Source organism: Pempheris klunzingeri, chromosome 10 (assembly GCF_042242105.1).
Source record: "Pempheris klunzingeri isolate RE-2024b chromosome 10, fPemKlu1.hap1, whole genome shotgun sequence".
Lineage (NCBI taxonomy): Eukaryota > Metazoa > Chordata > Actinopteri > Acropomatiformes > Pempheridae > Pempheris > Pempheris klunzingeri.
The window spans coordinates 19383231-19406546 of record NC_092021.1 but is presented as its reverse complement, the minus strand read 5'-3'; the positions used below and the strand labels follow the sequence as shown (position 1 = coordinate 19406546).

The 23316-nt window shown below is 43.5% G+C and overlaps 1 protein-coding gene across 1 annotated transcript; it reads right to left on the bottom strand.

Annotated features, from left to right (window-relative positions):
- Nucleotides 1-1502: 1502 nt before the first annotated feature.
- Nucleotides 1503-22599, bottom strand: dop1b (DOP1 leucine zipper like protein B). Its single transcript, XM_070837638.1, has 38 exons — nt 22438-22599; nt 19118-19295; nt 18295-18476; nt 18030-18200; nt 16493-16682; nt 16199-16297; nt 15518-15641; nt 15312-15421; nt 14505-14616; nt 14289-14409; nt 14034-14153; nt 13648-13756; nt 13141-13377; nt 12734-13044; nt 12240-12643; nt 11646-11917; nt 11400-11552; nt 11130-11230; nt 10147-10337; nt 8460-10050; nt 8272-8371; nt 7963-8154; nt 7635-7757; nt 7405-7539; nt 7253-7308; nt 7053-7157; nt 6875-6941; nt 6608-6773; nt 5967-6049; nt 5762-5871; nt 5532-5681; nt 4633-4694; nt 4252-4380; nt 3989-4125; nt 3839-3894; nt 3597-3740; nt 3342-3474; nt 1503-2726 (listed from the first exon to the last, which is right to left on the bottom strand). The coding sequence occupies exons 2-38, from the start codon at nt 19253-19255 to the stop codon at nt 2469-2471; spliced, it is 6942 nt and encodes a 2313-aa protein (XP_070693739.1). The 5' UTR covers nt 19256-19295; nt 22438-22599; the 3' UTR covers nt 1503-2468.
- Nucleotides 22600-23316: the final 717 nt, after the last annotated feature.

Here is a 23316-nt window from a genome sequence, read left to right as displayed (position 1 = left end):
CTCCCTAAAAAGAGCCAGCTCTTTCGGCTCCCAAGTGGCTCCTCAGATTTTTCGTTGCTTCAATAAATGTATTACCAAAGCATGTGTAAAATGAATTACTAATGTAAAAAACACATTATATAGAATATTTATTGTTTATATTGCTTTATTAATTTTAAATTATTTAGTTTTACTGGGGTCATAGAGCTCTGGGCTGTAGGTCTTGGTGGCTGTGGTGTTGTCCTGGATGATGCTGTAGACATTGTAGGAGCAGTAGACACACTGGCACCTTCATTATCAGCAGGTTCCCTTGCTTGTCTTTCCTCCTCTAACTGAATTGATGGGTGAACAGTACACACTTGTCTGTGCAGGTTGTTTGTGGAGTCTGCCCGATATGAAATTTTAATTTTGCAAAGTCTGCACTCTGCCCTCAAACTATCAATTGTATTAAAATTTGTCCAAATTTTACTACATTTTCTGTCGCTCATGTTTCTCACCTGTCCTGCCTGCAGTCTCTGACTATGTAGCAGTGCTCTCTCGCTCTCGTCTCTCCCTCACTCCAGTTCCTGTGCTCACTGCGCTGTGTAAGTAGTAGTAGTTTAAAACAGTATGATTAAGCACAGTATAACTAGTATGATTCAATTTAAACCAACTAACAGCTTAATTTGCAATCACATGCTTATTTCTTTATATGCCAGCAATATTTATACTCCTACTCCTATTTTCTAGGCTGCAGTGTTCATAATTTAGTACTCTCTTATATGTAGTGTTGATGTTCCCGAATGAGCTGCAAGTTTGATGTTTTTCAGCAGCAGAGAAACGTACTGGCATGTGAACATTTCCTTCATTTTTGTTGTAAAGTGCAGAAATGAAGACAAGTTTAACTACATCCATAGTCTGTCTGAATATATGGCTGCAATATGAGTAGCTTGTATTTCAGTTTGAGTCAACCACTGAATAGCTAAATAAAAAGTCAGGCAATACTCTGTGGTTAAAAAGGGGGTTTCTGACAGCCGCTTCCTGAAAGATGATGAAAGTCTGCATAATGCAGTTTCAGCTAAAAAAACAAAACAAAACAGGATGTTAAAGTCTGTTTTGTGTGTTTGTTACAGTTGCATGGCATATTTTTAAAACTTTTAAATTATACCCACTATTTGTACAGGTATTTGTTCATGTTACCATGGCTTTCATGGCTGTCTGGGCCATGTCATCTGATTGACATGGTTTTCCAAATATCCTTCTCTGCGGGCACCCTCTCCAGCTTCTATCAAGTTGTTGCAACGTTTGTATCATATTATGGAACAGACATTTTTCAGCCTGTGGTCTTCATTGAGACATGGCCAAAACTGATGACTGTGTCTGTGTCCATTGATGTGACATTGACTAATGTGTGGATGATGTGCATGAAACATGGTGCATTACCTGTTGGTACACAGTAAAATGTTAACGATCTACATTTATACAGCACATTTATCTAAAGCAACTAAAGCTGTGAAGTGGAAAACACAGTATGTATGCTTCATATTTAATTTATTGAGTCGTCTTTCTGTTAAATCAAAACTTGACATGGTCCTTTAAACATCCAAAATAAATTACTTAAGCAAAAAAACAGACAACAGGCTGTTGTAAACACAAATCATGAACAACTACAAAGAAAGGCTGATTTCCCTTGAACACCAAAAATGGCGAGCATGTATTTTAGCGAGGTACACCCACTAATGTTTCTGAGGGTTTTCCCGGTGCACACAAATCACATTCAGCAACTTACTCATAAAATTTAACACAAATCTTCGCCGTTGGCTTATGAGGTCCCATAATGATGTATCCAGTAATACCCAAAGAGAAAGTAGCTAGACTGGTGTCTACGGTAGTCTTTACATTCTCAGTCAGACAGACACATATATGCACATACTAGAGAGTATTGGTTAACCAGCGGTTATGAAAAAGTCAAATGAACACATTAATAATATCTAATTAGGTTCTTAACGGTAAATCTGATATTTGGTGTCAAACTAAAAATGTTTACTGGGACCACTGCTATTATAAGGTGGGTGCCTAATAATATCACAGTTGAAATTGGTTTACATAAGAACTATTTTAGTTTTAAAATCTTTTAGTCTAAAACCACATAAAGCAAACAGAGTAGACACTCTGACAAAAAGCCAATGTGTGAATATTTTGCAACTGAGATTATATAACATGGGGATTTGTAATCAATACTTCTACCATGTTTTTTCCACAGTCCACTGAACAAATAACTAAAACAAAGTCCCCTGGCTTTTCCAATACAGATTCAGTGTGAGAGCACCTCAGAGGTACATGTATTTATGTGGAGATCAAGTTAAAACATAAAAACACAATTTTCCTTTTTTCTAGCTCACAGTACAACATTATCAACAGTTATGCCTATTTTAGGTTTTCCATTCATTTGGCTGCAGGTCAGAAAGCTTGAAAAGAGGCTTAGTTCATGAAAGCTTCATGCTTGAGGTCTAACTCTCCATGCAGTCCAGGAACTCCTCTTCAGTGATTTGCTCCAGCTTCTTCAGGACTATGTCTGAATTGGCTGCTGGGTAGTCTGCTACTGGGCAGTGGGGCGTGTGATGGCTGTAGGGAGGAGGGCCCTGGAAGGAGCAGCAAAGGGTGCGGAGGAAAGGCGACAGCTGGGTGATGGAGGACAGGGAGCGCTCAGTGAGCAGAGGGAACTCCAAACGCTCGGTGGAGGACTCCTCACTCAGCCCATTCAGTGTCTGCAACAACAGGACATCATAATCAGACTGAGATGAGGTCATCTCACTGGACAAAACTTACATGAATATGACTTCAGGGCTTTGTATGTTCATTGTAAGAAAATATTATCAAAGAAACTTGTCCATTGTGTCCTACGCTGACAAATTGTCACGAGGGAAGGGAAGAGGATGTCATGCTACTTGGAATATACTTAAGTCCTTTATATTCTATATGTGAATTGCACTATTGTGCTTATTCCAGTTAGCTATCAAAGGAAAAAATGAGGTTATTTTCTACACTGTTGCTATGGTTACTTGCAATCTGTGGGGACTATTTTACATAAAATTACCAATATAGGCATAACCAACATGTATATTTGTTTGGCTGATCTTTATTGGAATATGTTATGTCAAATCGTGATTTAAATATTTGTATTCATAATTTAAATACATTTAAATCATTTAAATACATATGTTAAAGCTTTAATTTCCTCTCCCAACTACTGTCTCAGTCAGAAATCAATCCACATATCACATATCTGTTGGCCCCCCCACAGGCTAAAGGACCATTCAGGAATGTGGACTTTTAAATGTGTGTGACTATCTGTTACTGTTTAAACTCACGTGTGACCTTACCCCATATCTCTGCTGTATCCCTTCCAGTATTTTGACAACATGGGGTGTGCACTCCTGCTCGCCTTCTATCAGCGCAGGGTCTGGCCCACTGTAGCGGCTCACATCCACCTCAGGGACAAATGCCCAACGATACCTGTGCATGGAACACATAGTTACACAGAAAAGTTAAGATATCCAGACAACATAACTAATGCACCACAACTTGTGCAAAGACACATGTGTAGTGTTTCTTTTTGTCCTGAACTGGGCTCTTACATCTGAAAGAGTGGTAACTTCTCTGGAGGAAAAGCCAGCGAGGTGTCCAGAAACTTGCAGGCTGACAGATACATGCCCAGGTCTGCCTGGGAGATATTCACTGGTCCATTTCTGTCAAGAGCCCCACGCACCACTTTAGCCAGTCTAGGTGGTACACAAGCAAAAACACAAAGTTCTTTCAGTGACAGTGCCCACAGAGTGGCAGCAAAATATGAATTTGTGAATAAAAAGGATGAACTCACTTTGAGACATCTTTATCTGCCTGCAGAGCTTTCTCAAGACGTGCACATATGCGAATCTGACAAGTAGGAAAAAAAGTTTCCATTACACGGCTTAAAAGTGACATTTGTGTAGTATTGGCCCTGTCTGCGGCTGAGAGGATGGGATCTTACCAATTCGGTGACCATGATTGGCCAAAGAGACGTGAGGTGCTGCGGTGAAATTCGCAACAGGAGAACCCGAAACATCAGGAACATCTGAGCTGTAACTGCAGGGCTAGGGTTCATACGCAAAGCCTCGGTGAGACGCTCTGAAAGGAGGGGGAGTGAAGTTTTATAATCGTTGGAGAGCGCAGCCAATTTAAATGTCTGTTTATATCACCGAATAGAGCATAATTACATATAATCTACATAAATATCGAGCAGCAGCACCATACCTTGGATCAGGGGCAGATACAGGTGATACTGGTCGACTTCTCCGCTGAACATGGCAAATGCCTGGCGCTTCAGCAGCATGGGTTTCTGGTCGACATTAGTAAACAGTTTCAGGGAGCCACTCTGCATGCCTGAAGCACAAATAAATACAGGTTTGTGACAGCAAATCAGAACTGTACCTGTCCATCTTTGAATACCTGTGAAGGTTTTAACTCTCTTCTTTTACATATTACCCATGAGCTCTTTCCACCACCATGCACTTGTTCCCTGACATCAATGTTAAAAGTATCACATTAACCTTCTGTATCGCAGATTAGCTCTCGCCTTTAGATTACTATTGTATCTTTACAGCACCAGAAGCATTTCATAGAGGCTGTACTCACTCATGAGGTCTTTAAACATGGTCTTCTCATGGGTCAGCAGGTGGTCAATGATGGACTTCCAACTATAGAGAGCACAGGTGACATTAGATACTGACAATGTGATCTCCAGCTTTAGTTTCAGACTGTCATGAGAAAGTCTTCCCTGCTCCTGCAGCCAGAGCTGTGAGCTTGCCACACCGCTCATAGAGCGCAAAAAAAGATACGATTAAAATATGAGGAAGACTGTCATTAAAAATAAACATAAAAAGATTAGTAAGAACGATCTCTAAATGCTAAGTGAGAAAACCTAATCTATCTTTCTCATCACACACCCAACAGTTTTCCAAATAAACATCTGCTTGAAGTCTTCAAAAAACCTGTTTGTAATGTTTGCATAAATGTGAAATTCTGTGTACTGTTGTATCTCCTGCATGTCAATTGTGGTTGCATCTGACATTAAAGTTTCTGGAGAAACTACTCTTTAAATCATCACTTTGGTCATTAATACCAGATACGTCCACATTTATAAATAAGTGCCACCACCACTCCTTCAGGGCCAAATCTATGACTGGATTGAGCATCAAACCAAGAGGCATATGGTTACAGACATGAAATGAGGAAGATGAACAACATAAATGTTTCTATTTTCGACAAATGAACCATCATGTTCAACACTGAACCCTCCCATCTGCTGCAGCAGAGTGACAAAGAGGCTCTCCTCATGTCCCCATGTCCTGTATGTTGTAGCCTCATATGATGTCACGTTTCATCGCTCACTGCTACAAATTATATTACGCTAATGCAGCGTTCCAAGGTCTGGACTGCATACACCTTTTGTTAATGTGCATCCCTCAATAATACTGAAATTCTTTGTTGTAGAAGACTGGTGAATGATGTGTGTAAATATTCAACAAACTAACCTGAGAGCACAGGAGGCATCCATGGTGAAGAAGAGGGGGTCCATGAAGAGCTCGAACACCTCTTTCCTCCAGGCTCTTTTGGTGTAGGCATACCCACTCAGATTGCTCAGCAGCTGAGCACTTGCTTCAAAGCTGGGCATGTTGTAGGCACTATGGGAGAGAAAGACAGTTAAATTCAACCAAAGAGACCAAAGCTGTCAGCTTTAAGATAGCCCTACAACAGTAGTCACCTGTGGTTCTTCAGGTAGGGGAAAACATAGTACATGAGCCGAGAGATGAGAGGAACAGCTCTCTCCTTCTCATCGCTGCGGTATACCATGTCCAGAAGCGGTGCCAGGATCTGTACAGTGAAGAAATGCGTTAAACAATAGCCTACAAACGCACAAGGATTCATCCATTCATTCTCACAACATAAAAAAACCTCCAAACCCGTACCTCAGCCAGGAGTACAAGAGCTTGCACGCTGTAAACTGAGGGAGCCGAAGAGGAAACCATGGTGCTGGCTTGAGTCATTGACTCTGACAGGGAGATGAAGAGACAAAGAATAGCAAGTTTATATTATGAGCTTGTAATAAGTCTGGGAGAGAGCAGCGTGTGCATATACAAATAGGTGACAATTAGGATAGAAATGTTTCATAACAGAATATAAGGGATCACGCAGAATAATCATTTTAAGTTACTCTTCCCTCTAAGGAGACAAATACCCCGAAAATATGGCAAGAAAATGCCCCAGACAGCATAACGGGCCCCTTATATAGCACTTATCAGTGCTGCTTCCAGGTGGTGCCTGGGTCACTGGGTTTCCATGGATATGGGGGCAGGTTTCTACTCTTAAATCACATTTCTAAAGTGAATAAAAAAAGTCACGCTCATCAGTGGAATACTAAGCTTAAGAGTACTATTGAAAAGACAGCGTTTCCATGGCAACAGAAGTGATTTGTAAGCCTCACTTGGTCCAATCTGAGGCAGGGCTATATTGATCCCCTGGGTTAATTTTCTGAACCAGTGGCCTAGAATTGCAGAATGAGGCCACACATACATGCATGCATGTATTTGTCAGAGTCATCTAAAGTTACCATAGAGGTCACCGTCCGCATCCGCGTCTGCGTCGTCAGGTTCGTCTGCTTCAGGGCACACCTGCGGTTGCACTTTGACCTCAAGGCTGCGGCTGAGCCAGCTGGTCTGCTCCAGAGATGACCCTGCGATCCCACCCACTGCCTCCAGGATCCGCTGAGTCACCTCCTGCACAACAACGTCACCATCAATATCGCGAAAGCATCTCACGTGAACTCGATCTCTATTGCAATCATAGCTACGGTATATTAAGACAACATGCATCACACCTGCAGATCTCTAGTATCCTTCTTATTGTCCAGGTTGGGGAGCCTGTTGACGAAGTCATTGAGAATTCTGCAAGAAACAATAATTTTCCCAAAGGAAATTAACAAATGTTTACAAGGAAACGTGTAACTATTTGAACAAAGTAGGTCGGTGCCATAACATGAAATATCAAAAACTGACCCCAACAGTAAGAAGTGCCCAGGCTGGGCCAGGTTGAGCTGAACAGACTCCCGTAGCAGACTGAGAAGAGGAGCAACATTTTCCTGCAGAGCCTGAGCTGAAATACTGCATGCAGAAACAGAGATCATTATAACAGTGAGCATTTGTAAGAAGAATATCAAAACCTGAGGTGGGCACTTACATAGTATTTTTCTACTTACGTCTGTATATAGGCGTAGGTGAACTGTAACATGGGAATATCTACCAGGCTTGACTTCTGATGGAGGAAAAAAAAAAGCAGAAAATATTACACAACTGTGACTTCGAAAACTTCCAAAACAACAGTTTTGAGCATTTGTGCATGTTTGTGTACCTGTTCTCCTTTGATCTGATGTGGTTTTTTCACCACATCCTTGACCAACTGTAGGATGGTGTCTGTGCGCAAGGTGTGTAGTGATTTCACCAGATCCACGATGGTTAGACGAGACTCACTGGCCACAGGTAAGACCTAATGAAGACAGGAGTGTAATGAAGCAAACAAGTGCTCTTGTGGAGGTGAATGGCTTTTCTTTTCTTTGTTTCTCGACACACTGCAGTTCTTACTTTGCTTTTATCTCTCCTTTTACTCTTTCTTCTGCTCCATACTGCTCCCAGTGAAGCCATCAGCTGAACCCCATACGGCCCAGTTAGAGGGACCAAAAACTCCAGTATCCGCTGCCGTAAGATCTAAACATGCCCACACCATGAATGGTTGAAATTTACAATGACAATAGATGCACAAGGATAAATAAAATAACTCGTTTGACAGGATCAACAAATACAACTACAGCTGAAATCACGTAAAAAATTATCATCAAAATTTCATTACAATCGTTTATGTTGGCATAAAGAAATGTGGAAAATATGCATGTATGTAGTATGTAACACACACCTTGGTGCACTTAAAGTAGACAGAAGTAGAAGAGTGTCTGCTGCTCTGGGCACAGTCAGAGGCTCGCCTCTGAAACTCTTCCTTCATGACCACCCCCCATAACAACGCCATACTACTGAGCATGTGCGGCAGTGCTTCAATCACAGCATTGCGTGCGTTACGGACATCCACAGGATCGCAGGCAACCAAGGACTTAGAGAGAGAGAAAGAGAGGAAAAAACATGCATTTACATTCTCACAGAAATAAGTGGCACATATCTTTGTGTGGTGTGCGTATGAATGTGCGTGTCTGTCTGCTTCATTCCTCACCCTATTGTTGTCCAGTAGACAGTAGTGTGTAATGGTGGTGAGGCCTTCAAGTAGAGTCAGAGGGTAGTCAGGGGCAATGTTTTCCTTCCTGCCACCCAGGCTGATCGGAAGACAGGAACACACATCAGGTGAGGACAAACAACAACAAATCCACACAGTATACAAAAATGTGCAAGCGCTAAGTCTACCTCTGATTCGTCTTTCCTCCATCGTGCTCATAAAGCTTGACCAGCTCGTCCAAGTTCCTGCAGATCTGACTGATAAGTGGAGCCACGATGATGCCTAATGAGCGGCCCAAGTATGGCAGAGAGGAGCACAGCAGTGACACCCAGTGGGGGTGCATGGCATACCCGTACTGTGGCTGCAGAGCCCTGGCTGCGGCAGAAACAAACATTCCTTGGGCTGTGATGGGGTGGCTTTGGACGTACTGGGCTGCCTTGATGGACTGCTGAAAGAGAACTGCCGTTTGCCACTCACGAGCAAGGGGGGTGCTGGCAGTTGGGGATTCACGAGGGTCCCCTGAGTGGCCAGACGCTCCACCTGACCCAGCTGCCGAGACGGCACCACCAGGCCACACGTGGTACTCCAGGACTATGAGAGCCTGGAGGAGTTTCAGTAATTCCATTTGTAAGGTGTACTGCTCCTGCCCCCCTCCTGTTCCAAAATTCACCAGACTCTCCTCTGACAGGCCTCCCTGCTCATCCAGCAGCTCCGCACCCCTGGGTGGTCCCTTGTCTGCTCCCCTCTGGCTGACATACATGGATGCAGAGAGAGTAAGTAGAGCATATTGCTGCACTTTACATCCTGAGAGGAGTCTGCGGATGGGCTCCAGACTGGCTGCATTGCCCTCTTGGTCCCGTGCCATGCAGCCAAGCTGGTTCACCATCCTGGTCAGCACTTCCACACTCTTCACCTGAACCTCCCTGTTGCCCTGCAGGTCAAGAGGACCGAGGCTCAGATAGGTAGGGTAATGAGAGCGCAGGAACCGCAGACACAAGCACACCAACAGTTCAATTAGCAGGGATGGGGGCACAGAGGGGGACGAGGAAGGGGAAAGCAGGCAGCCATAGAAGCCCACGCCATCCTGAGCCTGTTGGTGGCGCTGCAGGAGGTTGGAGACGAGGTTTAAATGTGCAGCAGAGCTTGTGTCCAGAGAGGTGGAGGACAGGGCGTCTACCAGATGGCATTCGGCACTGCTCCTCAGCAGGCTGTCTAGCAGTGCCAAGCCTTGGAGCAGATGGCGCCAGCCGCCCGCCACAGGATACAGCAGCACATGACGGAACAGAGAGTCGATGGCCTCTCTCTTCTCACGCTCCTGTTTTAGCAGGCGAGACCTGGCCATGGCCTCCAGCTCCAAATCCTCCTCATCCTCACTTGACAGTGAACCAGATGCCTGTGTGTGTTCGGACTCTGCCCTCCGCAGGCCGTTGACCACACCTTCCTCAATGCTGCGGTAAGGGACGGAGCCTGAGCTGCCTGAGTTCTCAGTGGATACCTGTGCTCCACTGGTGTCAGCTGACTCCGTGTGTTCACTCTCGGGCTCCTCTTCCTCCTCCTCCTCTCTATCCTCCTCCTCTTCTGTCTCTTCACTCTCACTCCGAGATACCACTAAAGTGTCTGGTGGCTTGGCCAACTCTGCGCCACTCTCTAACTCTGCCCAAAGGGATTCGCGGTCCACAATGTTCATGAGATTCAAGGTGGTGACCTCTGTTGCCATGGCGTCCGCCCCAGAAGTTTTGGTGGAGCTTCGACTTCTGCTGCTTAGCACCTTCAGGTTATCTTAAAACACACACGAAGCCAAACCAAATTGGTTAATCCATGATCCCTTCATTCACTTACACAACATATGCAACACGTACTGACAAAGGCACTTACCAGCAGTGAGATTCTGTTTGACGCTCTGAATGGAGCAGCGCTGAGTGGAAGGATGAAGCAGCAGTAACAGAATGGGCTCAAGGATCCGAATCACGTCATTGAGGGAGAGCGCCCGGACCAGCCAGCACTGAGCTGCTGCACTTATTGAGCCATCTGTACAGCTCAGACTGTCCACTACAACACACAGTGACCTGAGAGAGACGCACAGTCAGACTTCAAAAGTTGGCCGATTGTAGTATTTTAGTCTTTATTTTGAAAACTTGCTGTAAATGATCTCAGTTGGTCAGAGTAGGAGAGAAACAGAATAAAATGCTCAACAGGATTAAAATCTGCACCGGTAACGGGTACCCAGAGTTTGTAGCCCTGACCTAATGAGTTGCTATTTTTAAATTCTAAACAGTAGTGGGGAAATACAATCAATTTTGGCCTGAGGGCAGCACTGTTACTGTGCAGTGATCATGCTAGGATACGCCTAAATCAGCTCGTCTAGCTCAGCTCATCAAGAGAATGCTATTTTGTTGAAGTTACCACGTTAACAGGCCAAGAATTTCAACAGCACAGTCATTTTGAGAGGAATGATGAACCATGCTGATATTTAGTGCGTTAACATTGCAAAAAAATCGTTTAGCCTATTTGTGTTTCTACAGTTTGCATGGTAACATGTTAAGATTTAGCACATTTTCAGGCCAATATTTAGCATTTTGTAATACCCAAAAACCAAAAGGCTGTTCTGTCTTGAGGTTTCACTCTGTACACCATACGACATAGTTTGACTGTTCTCAACTTTTGCAGCTCAAGACACTAATGGCTCCTCGTGTAGCAGGTTAATCCACTGATGTATATGTTGAGAACATAAACTATATGAGTGTTGAGACAGAAGCCACAGTAATCAAGAATTACACTGAGACACAGTAACATATATCAATGAAGACATTACCCTCCATTTGCCTGATTTGTGTACCACTTTTACAAGATGTACTGACCGATCAAAGGAGCGACTGAGAGACATGGTCCTGTTGGTCTGGATCTCCCGGGTCAGGTGCCATATAACTGTGAAACGGTGTAATGCTTCCAGCCGAACTGCCTGGAGGACACAAAGACAAGGCAAACCTTTGACTGTTTTGCTCAACTCATCTCATTTCCTAGCAGGCCTGTTTGTGTGTCTCTGTTAAACTGTCACATCTAGAGGATGCCAGGAGAAAATCAAAAGGTGTGAACAAATTGTGGCTCGGAATGTGTGCAGGTATGGTCACCTTGTCTTTGTGCAACAGCGCCTGGCAGATGATGTCTTCACAGATGGACGCTGATGGAGCCAAACAGTGAAGCCTGTAGAAGAGCTCCACACAGGAAATGTGCTGCTCCCTCCGCTCTGTGTCCAGCTGGCTCCATAGTACCTGGGACACTTTCTAAGTCACACCAAAAAAAAAAAAGAAATCGTAAAATACCAGATTTATACTACAGCTTTGAGTCACACCAACATGTTCTATTTAAAACCTAACCTGATAGAAATCCGTTCCCCCCTCTATGACACGAAGCACAGCAGGGTAGATGGGTGGGACAGTGACCATCTGCAGCCGTCCACTCAGAGGGTTGGAGTCAGATGTCTGGTAGCGTCTGTGCTTGTCCTGGATGACCAGTGCTAAGGACTGGGAATGGTTGATGAGTTCTAACAGGGAGGCCACTGCAGTGTGCTGGATGTTGTAGTCCCTGGACATGCAGCACAGTATCATCAGGGACCTGAGCCACACAGGCAGACTGTCCTTGTCACTGCCTATGGAAAACGAAAACATTTTTTAATACACATTTTCAGATTAAAAGGGACACATCCTGACACATAAATATCAGTTAACTTGTCACGAGGAGTACTATTCATTATCTCAGGATTATCTCAGAGTGGACTTGAGATTTATAAGATTTATGTGTTTCCAGGTGTTGACTAAAACTCAAGATATATTACTTCTCCCGTACTTTTTTATGTGGTTCTTGCAAGTCTCCTCCCAAATCAACAGTAGTACCCCATGTAGCTGAGAAGTTGGTCACAATGTGTTTGCATAAACTTAGATGAAAGATTACAATTTCAGTTGTGTGCTGACCTGTGTGACCAAACATGTCTGTGTGAAGAGCCAGAGCCTCCTCTTCACTGAGGTAGACAGGGAAGGTGGTGCACTCCAGCAGCAGGTGGCAGGTGGCGGTGAAGGCCTGTCGACAGGCCTCAGAGATCTCCGCCTTGCTCCGGGGCATGAAGCCAGCTGCCCAGTCCAGAGACCCTAAATGCCCACGCTCCTTTTTCTTCTCCGTGGGGGCTGCCGAGAGCTGCGTCTCAGATGCAGGGCGAGATTTCAGTTTGTTTGGAGTGAACAGTTCGGTCAGTTTGTCTTTGATTTCCCGTCCCCCTATGTTCGCCAACATAGTCTTCGCGTCCTGCGAGGCATTAGTTAGGTCAGGCTGGGGTTCTTCCTCCAGTCCCTTCACATCTTCCACCTGCACCAACAGGTATCTGAAACATGGTTGGAGTGAAAATATTTAGAAATCAGTTAACGAAAGATGTACATGTTGGTTACGGCTAATTTTGAGCTCAGTAGTTTACCTTGTGGTTATGAAGGCCAGGATGTCCTGCAGACACTGGGTCATGGTGTCTACACTGCCTCCCTTCCTCCACACCCCCTCCCTGTCTTTGCATATTCCATTTTCCTCAGCCGCCTGCCCCATCCCTGGTGGGAGATGCTGCTCTGATGGTGAAGCACTGATGCCCAATCCGCTGTCTTCAGACCTGAGTCCTGAGTGAATGCCATCTGCAGGCTCTGCTTCATCTCCTCCATTTCTGTCCAGCTCTTCATCTCCATGTTGACCATTAACCTGACCAGCACCACCATCTTTCTGTCTCTCGTTCTCTGCATCCTAGATAGAGTTTAATTGATATGATGAGGCATAGTCAAACATGAAAAATGTAACTTGAGAAGAAACAACACAGGCACGGACGGTAAAATGCCTAACCTGAGTCGTTTCGCTTCCCTCTTCCCGCGATTGTGACTCTAAATCCTCTGTGTGTGCCCCTGCCTCGACGTCCATATAAGTCACAGGCATCTGGATCTTACTCAGGACCTTGAAGCAGGCACGCAGGCCCTGTGTGACATCTTCCAGGTTAAGAAAGTCCATGTGGCTGCACAGGGTCTGCAGCATGGTGCCCAGCATCTCAGGAAGGAACTGGGACTGGATGTCAGCATGAAGCTCCTGTGGGAAAAAAATATGTAGAAAACACTATTTGTGCATAGAAAGTGTGTGCATGAGTCAGTCTTGGGTCATCTAGTGCTGAATAATAGTCAATATTTGTTTAAACTTAACTGCCACTGAGTACCAGATGGATATAAAAAAGGTACACCAAAGGAAATAATAATTGTGGGTGTGCATCGAAAAAAAGTCTCTTCCAGGTTAAGTTTCATTCCATCAATCATGTTTCACAAGGGAGAGAAATAACGGTGAGCAAGTGTGTGAGTTGTTTACCAGAGGAAGAATGTCAAGCAGGAAAATGATGAGACTGGACATCTCCGTGACAGACGGAGCAGGGTGACTGCGGTCCTGCTCAGGAGGCGTTGGCGGGTCATCCTTGTTACTATGAGGTCAAGACAGAGAAATACAAACAGTGATCCTTGCCTGTTGATATTTGAGGATAAACAAGAAAAAATCTTCACACAAGTTGTGTTTGGCAATTTTTATTTTGCACAGAAACAACTCAACTTATAATTCAGCTACTGGATTTTGTGATTCTGTAAGACTGTGTACTGTGATACGTGCTGATCTTTTTTTTCTTTCTGAGTTGACATCATAAGATGCATAGACACCACATGCTAGATTTAAATTTTTAGAGTTTACCATCATCGTCCCCATACCTTAGAGAAGTGCAGAAGCGTCGGGTCATGTACTCCCACAGGTATTCACAGTTCATGGAGCTCACGAGAATATTCATGGTCTTTATGATCTCTGATGCATTCTTATTCTCTTTTATTTTACTGTAAAGAAAACAGAAGAAAAGCAACATCTGTTTTTGGGTATCATTTGTCAGCTGCAATTTTGTCAGACGTCCAGGTAAATACGTATTCAGCGGTGAACTTCCTTGCACCTGTCCTATCATGTGTCGTTCTCACCTGGCTAGCTGGTTGCCAGAGAGCCCTGAGGTAGTGATGGTTTCCTGCCCCAGTATCTCTCGACAGTAGCTGTAGAAGGCTCGCACCACCTCCAACAACACACTGCTCAAGACCACAGGACCTGAGCAGAAACATTGTCGTTATCACAGTAAAACATGCTTAGAGTATTTCAGCATTCTGACTTGTTTGTGCACTGTACTGCTCAGTGCTGCCTACCTATCTCCGGCTTATCCAGCAGACTGATTATGATGCGGAAGGGCCTGAGGTATCCAATCACATTCTCCGGGTCGCTTTCCACATCCTTTTGTTTGAGGATGTTAATCAGAGCCTGAAGTCAGAGAGACGACAAACCTACATTGATACACTGTTCAAACAGACACACCTGACTAAGAGGTGTGAATTACGTTTTGTCTCATTTACTGAGCGAGCTGAAAGGCAGTCTGTTGAAAATGTGTTTATTTACATGTTGCACGATTAGTTCAGTTTAGATATTTTGTTAGTTCAGTTTAGTTTGGTTTGGTTTTGCTTTTTTGCAGAGTTAGATAATAGTTATGTGCAGAACTTTTTATTGGTTGGGTGCAGTCACCTCTTCAAGTCTTCGCTGGTTGACTGGAACCACGCACTGCTGCGCAAGAAATTGTGCTGCCCTTATCCCCCCCATACAACCACCACCTGTTGTTTTCACATTTTGGCTTTTTTATGGATTAAACAAATGAGATCCAATGTGTTGTGAGCTTTAGAAGAGATTGAGGACGCATTTTGCTACCCCAGAAAAGAACCAAGCTAACGGTTTCCCTCTGTTTCCAGTCTTTATGCTAAGCTAAGCTAACCTGCCGCTGGCTGAGGGTTTATAATTACCCTACCCTACCCTACCCGACATGAGAGTCGCAAGAACACAAATAAGCGCATTTCCCAAAATATGGGACTTTTTTGTTAACAACATCAGGTTACAGAAGAAATAAGCATCTATTTATGCGTTTTCAGCTTTTGCTGTGTCTGTGTGCTAACACAGTAGTGAGTTACCTGCACGAGGAAATCTCTAGAGTAGGTGTTGAAGTAGAGGGATGTATGTTCCTCTGTGATACTGGAGAGGGCGTTGTGTGGCGTCACCATTCCTCCTTTTATGTCCGTCCCTGAAAACACACATAGACATACAGGCAAATGATACTGTGTTAACAGAGAAACTATGCAGGTAATTCATTACCGAACTGCATGTTAATGATCAGCACCTAGGAACCAGGCGTAGAGGCGTCGGTTGAGGGACATGTCTCTGCGGAGGAGTGTAAGTGAGGCTGCAGACACCACTGTGATCATGTCTTCTCTACTCATAGTAATAATGGCCTCTGGAGAGTCCTAAGCCAACAACACATAGAGTAACAGATGGCAAAAGAGCAACTGGAAAGAGTGTAAAGCATAATTGAAAAAGTAAGACATAATATTTTCATGCAGCACCAGCGGTTTGCTCAGCATATATAAAAATAAAAGTTGGATAGTTGACAATAGACCCTTTTCACAGACGACATTTTGACTAGTCAAAGCAGGAAAAGCACAGGTGTCAATAATAGAATAAAAAATGGTTCCATTCTTTAAGTGTCCCACTAAATGCACAGTGCCAGAGCCCCAGAACTGACTCATCTATGTGGCATTCAGTCATCATTAATGTTGTTAATTTCACCTGTACTTCTCTTGCTTTAACAAGTTAAAATATCTGCTGTGAAATGGCAGTAACAGCCATCACAGAGCGCAACGTACAGTAACATAATTACAAGGTAATTCTGACTTTCTTCCCTAAAAAAAATAGGTAAGTAATTTCAGGAGTAGATATGGAGAAACACTTTCCTTAGTTCACGTAGAACCAGTTATGTTGTCCTGAAAAACAGGAAGTAAGTATGTTTATGTGTGTGACGTACCTGGCATGTAGCAAAGGGGAAAAAGTAGAGCAGGATTTCAAGCATGTTCCTCTGCACCAGGACATTTGAATCTTGCAAAGAAAGACACACCGACTTCACCTGAAGACAGACAGGAGACGAGATACTCAGAATCTCAGACAGATGACAAAAGCTAGTGGTGGAGCAGACTGTAGAACTAAAATAAACATGACTGAAACATGTCCACAAAACAGAAATATCCCTAAAAGTGCAGATCTTCATTAGAAAATGTGCCTCATACCACATGTGTGCAGTAAGACAAACACAGACACTCACCACCAGTCTGTGGTCGTAGCCTAGCATGTGTGCTTGCTGGTACAGGGGCGCCATGCGGTCAAAGTGCGCGATTATAAAGACCGAAGCGGGCAGTCGCACCGTGGGGCTAACCAGCATACTGCCCCACAGGGCGCCATAGAAGACCTGCTGACCCACTAGCAGTGACAACTTCATCAACAATGCATCAGTCCTGGACAGAGAGAGGGGGAAAATGGAGAGAACTCAATGACATGTGATCGCACAATACATCCTATCATAAATCTCTATTTCTGAGTGACAGGTCAGCTTTGTGGTTAGTGATGTCATACCGATCAATTCTGACCAAAATAATCTGTTGCTTCAATAAACAAGTACTTTTTAGGCAGTATACAATCCTAAGAGGTAAAATGACACCAAAATGCACCTAGAGTGTTGGTCAGTATATCAGCTGCTTGTTCTGTAACAGAGACACAGTCTGTGGTCACACAGTTTGGATGATGCCTTGGCCACTGATTTAGCACTCCCTGATGCACACTTTCATATGAAGCTGTGGCCTCTGGCCAGAGCACATGAGCAGAGCGGAGTGTGAGCAAGCGGACAGTGTGAGCGGAAGGATTTAAGAAGGAATGCAGAGCGGATTTTAAAAAAAGTTGGAGCGTTGCCTTATCTCCCCCTTCATCCCACTCCAATTTTGCTCTGGGAAAAGCTCACACCATGAATTTGAACTATGCCTGAGTAGGGTAATCTTTTATTGATTCATTTATTGTTCATTCGTCTTGTGTGGGAGAGTCTGAGACACATAAGACAAGATAGAGCTAGAACTCATAATGGAGGGAAACATTTTTGTTTTTTTTAATAACTTACAGAAACATTACATGCAATAGTCCACCTTCCACTGCTGTGGCACGTGCACACACACACACACACACCTTGGAGAGGGCTTCGGGCCTTAGTTTGTGTCTCAGCCCTGGCAATTGTGCAACTATAATTATTATATTTGCAAATTGACTACGAATGGTAGATAAACACATATTTTTGTGGGTTGCGTGGTCCAGACTGACTCTCATAAGAGGCCTGGTGGTTGTAGGTGTTAACGCACATATCACTACAGGCTAGTGTTTAAGCTAAAATCAACAACAATACAATGCTGCTTTTTTCTTTATTTGGAGTGAGCGGTGAGTGATTTGAGTGGGGCTACTCTGAGTGGGGGAGCAGAGGGAACGAACAGCTCTTTGAGCGAGGACCAGAAGTTCTCACCGGTCCAATCTGCTCACATGCTCTGCCTCCGGTCTACATGAACTACTGTGTAAATTAGTGTAACAAACAGTGAAAGTTGACAGATCATGGATCAACTCAAACTGAAATGTTTGCATACCTTAGTAAACAAATAGAACATGCAAAGTGAGATAAAACTTGCTCTACTGCCATAGGACGGTAAAAGGGAAAAATAATGAGAATTTAGTTCAAGGTATTTTCTGACAACAAGAAAAATATATAGTGCTGTCAGACCCGTGCTTTAAAAATTAAAAACATGACAAAACAAAAGAATGTTATGTACCTGTCGTAAACGTCCAGTCCCTCCTCCAGGCCTGGCAGCAGTCCTGTTATGAAGGCCTGAAGACTGGGCAACAAAGCTCTCTGCAGTGGGAGATAGTATCGCTCATACAGTGTCAGCAGCACAGGCTTCACTGCCATGGCTGCGTGGCCCAACAGCGGGAACAATCCTGAGCTGGAAGTAAGTGAGACGCATCATAAAAACCTGTGCACATAATCAGACTGGCTCCCTCCTTTAAGCAGGAACACATTTAGACCAGTTTCTTTACCTGTAAATGAACAGATCCTTGGCTAGCCATTTTGTTCCGATGATTTTGAAAATGACCTCGTAGGTTTCCAGGGCCTTGAGGTGTACCCCACTCGGCAGAGCAGGGTGCAGGCATTGGGCGAGACGCTTCCCAATGATCAGCCTCTTGGGCAGGAGGGAGTAGCGAAGGTTACTCTGCAGGGCCTGAAAGAAAGAGAGAGAAAAAATGAGTTGGCTCTGAACCACAAAGTTAAAACATATAGTATTATCACATTAGAATCATCCAATAAGACAAAGACAGAGACACTGGAAGAGCATGATTTTGTGCTTATTGTCATAGTACAGTTTCATGCTTAACAGATTGCAGTTTTCTTTTCTTCACAGTCTCTGTGTACTTTAAGGACCATGAATCAATCAGCACACAGAGACACTCCAAAGTAAACACCTGCTCTGTAGATGTTAGAAGAAAAGTTGCTCATTGATTGACCAAAATAAATGGCCAGGAGACTTGAGCAATAATGTTGTATAAGAGAGAGAGAGAGAGGGAGACAGAGAGAGAGAGAGAGAGAGAGAGAGAGAGACAGTCTTAATAAGAAATTCCTCATGTGTACAGAGAAGTAAAACACATCAAGCAGCTGTGAAGTTGACACCCACAAAATATCGAAAGCCAAACAGAGAAGGCTGGATTAAACACTAGACCCCACGCTGTTGATTCAACATTATATTGGCAAGCTTGGTTTATACTATGAGCACAAGCAGCACATATTAAGATGTCCAGATAAAGATACAGACAGTTACAGTATTTCTACAGCATCAAGGCCCCTCTATGCTGCATCATTCCGTACCTTGTTGAGCTTGCCCAGGCAGGAGATGAGATCTGCCCACTCACTCGAAGACTCAAAGTTTCGCAGCGCCTTCTCAATGACCGACGCATAGCTACGGTAGCGGTAGTCATTCTGCAGCTCTAACTCCTCAGGATCCATGACACATCAGTATGATCCCAACATGCTCAGCACAATATTTCTGGAAAAGAGGCGAGACAGACAAGTTAGACGATAGTATCTGTCTATGTGCTTGACTTCTGTTAGGCTTATTTATGGCAAATAAAATTAGCCAATTAGCTCGGCTCACTGGTACACACAAGCTCCCTGGCTATGGAGACAAATGTCCTCATTCAAGACTGCTCAGTGTCTGATTGCCCAGTCTCTCAGTGTTTGTGGCCCAGCATATACTTCTAGAGAAAAACAGATTGGGCACAAACACTGAGATGGATCCAGTTTACTTCTCTCTTGTCTACACAGTGACATTTAAAGCAGCATTAATAGGTTTACTTGGCCTCCTGGGGGCATACCCGGGACAACATTGACATATGATCACCTTAGTGTGTTGTCATGGAGAACTTGTTAGCAAACATTGGCTTTTTTTTTTTTTTACACATACAGCAGACACAGAACAACATTAACATTCATTTGGAGTCCTGATGATTAAAAGTCCAAACTCATTTTCCTTTTAGCTCCGCATTTGGTCTCCACCAACTCCTGAGGAAAATGTCTGGCTCTTTAGCAGCTAAAAATGCGCCACCATGTTCACTTCTTCGATTAGCTCAGGCCTTGCACCGGTTACCATTCTGCTGGTCTGTCTGAGGTTTCTTCATTTTTTTTCCTGTTAAGATGTTTGTTTTGGGGAGAGTTTTTTGCTAATCCGAATCGAGAGTGGGTGTCGTGCATTAAACAGATTGTAATGATCTCCTTAGGCCAAGTAAGATTTGTGACGTGCTGGGCAGGTAACGTACACTTTGTTTCACGAAAAACATGTCCTTGTTATGGCTAGAAACACGGTCGATTACAGTGGTGAGACTGAGCCAAACAGTTAAGTTGCAGGCTATAAAACAAAAACATGTGGGCTGCAGGATGCTCTGTAAAGCTGAGGGGAATCGATAGTTGACCATTCTCGGTGGGCTTGTGGCCAAGTGGCCATTTTTACATTAAATGTAGTAACTTGATTTTTTGTCTATGACAATATTGATTAGTGCAGTTTTAAGGAGGTCCCGAGGAGGAATTGAAAAAGAATCCAAGTACGCAACGGCTAAATATACCCTATGATCTCTAGAAAGAGTAGCTTTCAAGCACATGGCATAGGCGGTGGTGTCTGTGTGTGTGTGTGTGTGTGTGTGTGTGTGTGTGTGTGTGTGTGTGTGTGTGTGTGTGTGCGTGCGCGTGTGCATGTAGTGCATTTGAATAAATCTAAAGGGAGAGATGGATGGGGGAGTGGGAAGGCAGGATTAGAGCAGCACAGACATCTGGACTATCTGTTCCTGAGCTGAGAGGGGCTTTGTGGACAAACCCGACAACACGTGCTCAGGGCGGCTCTGTATTAGTGGAGAAACGATCAGCCTATTGATAGAAAAATAACAAAAATTCGACTAGCAATTAATCTTTTGAGCTATTTATTAAATGCAAAATACCCAACATTTACTGATGTATTATCTTTAAAAACTGAAATCTGCAAACTGATGAAGACATCATTTTAGTTTCTATTAACTTTTGGTGGGCATTCTTGATTCTTCAGTGATTCTTAAAGCCATTTAAACTAATTACAAACTACAACCCCAAGTATTTATGCAAATACTAATGATAACTCTGATAACGATAAATCAAAAATATACAGTTGAGTGACCAATGATATTACTTATATTGGTCAAATTTAATCTGTTACTGAACAGGACATTTTGCAGCTGATGACACATTTATACACTGACATTAACTAGAATTGAATTAGTGTCAATGAGTTAATAAACAACATCATGAGGATGAGATAAGAAAAAAAAGACTTGAACATATATTTTAAAGAAATCGCTCTATAAAACTCAATTACACTGAACCACTATAAACATTGCATGAAAAAGTGTGTGGACTTGATGAGCCTGTAGCCAACCATTAAATAGATTTTTGATCATTAAAATAGACTGTCATCAACATATATCACATTACATGAATCCTAAAAGGAGTAAAGGTAAATGAAGGATATTATAATGTTCTGTTATTGATTGTATAATACACAATATATATACCCAGGTGGCCTTTTAGTCACTTTTTTAACACGTGTATGGAAATGATCAAATAGAAAAAAATGTAGGGCAACTGCTTGGTCATCTCCAACCAAACCAGACAAATGATCACAAGACTTCTAATCCATAAAAACCACATGTGAGACTCATGACTCCAGCGTTTGTAAAATCCTGCCTGTCCCCAGAGGATTACACTTTCCAATGTTTTCTTACCCATTAAAAGCTCTGATATTAAAATTAGAAGTGGTTAGAGGCAGATTATGTGAAATTCTGCACAGATCCTGTCTAGATGTTTTTCCATAGAAGGACTATGACTCTTTCTGCACAGAGTCGGTTGCACTTATTCGCATGCAACCTTCAGGCAAATGAGGATCCTAAAAACCCAGCTTGACCACAGGTGACAGCTCGATAATCAAATTGAATGGGCCAGGCAGGACTCACATGTGCATTCTCACTTCCTCATTCCCCATTGTATGCATCAGAAAGTGCAAAGTGCGGTAAAAACCATGCACTTCCACAGGCTGTTGTTACAGCTAGTAAAGTGTGTGGTTTGAGGGTGGACACGCACCATGACTGTGTCACCTGACTGCCACCACAGCACCACACTAACAGCACCAGAACCACCAGAACCACCAGCAGCACAGACTTTACTGTGACTTTTTAAGCTGTGAGATGGCAGATGAGAAGAAACAAACTGGTGCCAATTGACAGCTGGCTGCTGCAGCTTTTGGCCTGTGCACGCAGTGGCATCAGGAGAGCCTACTGCTGAGTGTATTATGTAATTATACAACCCCAGACCACAGTTTGGATGATGATATCGCTGCCCCAAGCACTAGGAAACGAGTAAGATATTTGTACAGTGGTAAAATGTTTGTGTGCTGCTAGCTTGTGCACAATTCGTCAATAAATACAATTGAACTGAGGGAAATACGAAGTTGTAGCTAGCTTTAAAATACCATAACGTTAATCTAATATTTAAATGGTTCAGAATAAATAAGTGAATAATCATGAGGTTATAAGGAGACAGCATACATCGTTAGAGCAAACAGCCCCGCCGTAAACAAAATTAGCTAGCTATCAGGTGCATCAATGACTCACCAACTGCGAAACAAGCCAAAGATGCGCCGGAGCAGCCTCGTTTCAAAGCAGCCTGACTCAAAAAAGGCCCGGTTACTATGAGGCATCTTTCTCGCTACAAATAAGACGTAGCTAACCTGTTATTTGTCCTGAGGATGAGCCAAACATCCCCGGAGGACCAGGGGTGACAGTCACAGCGGGGCGGGATCCTCAAACTCAGCTGATAGAGAGCCGAGCGCGGACGGACGGCTCACTTCCTGAACGGAGAAGGGGTGGGGCGGGGATGTTTTACACGGTGAAGTACATGTTTGTCTTCAAACCGTCGTCGGAAAAAGTCAATACCTGAATAAGTTTAGCTAAATTCTCGCCCAGAGCAAAAATAAACCAGTTTGTTCTCGTACGGCTTCAAAATGGAGATGTTGAGACACCGTGAACTCACTGCCCTCGGGCTTTGGTACAGTCCAGGATGTTTCGTGTTTACAAACCTCTCACCTCACTGTCAGATATTCACAGCGCTGCAACCTCACAGCTTGTGATAGCAACCCAAACCACTACCTAAGGGGTTATGCAATATACGCTAATTTTGAATACATATAATGAAGTTAGTTATACCAGCATGGGCCATTTACACAGCAGACATTTTCACATGTCCCACCATTATGTGCAGTAAAACATAGAGCCCCACCAATAATGAATTGTGGAGGGTGATGCTAGCATGACTATGTGATCAGTGGTGGGGTAAGTAAACGTCCTGCATTCAAATTCTTACAAACAAGTACACAAGGGTTAGCAGAAAAAATACTTTGCGGCACATTATTGAGCAGTTATACTATTATATATAGTGTTATTGTGCTATTTTTACTGATGCACAGATGTGTTAGGAGTTAGGAGTCTCTGTAA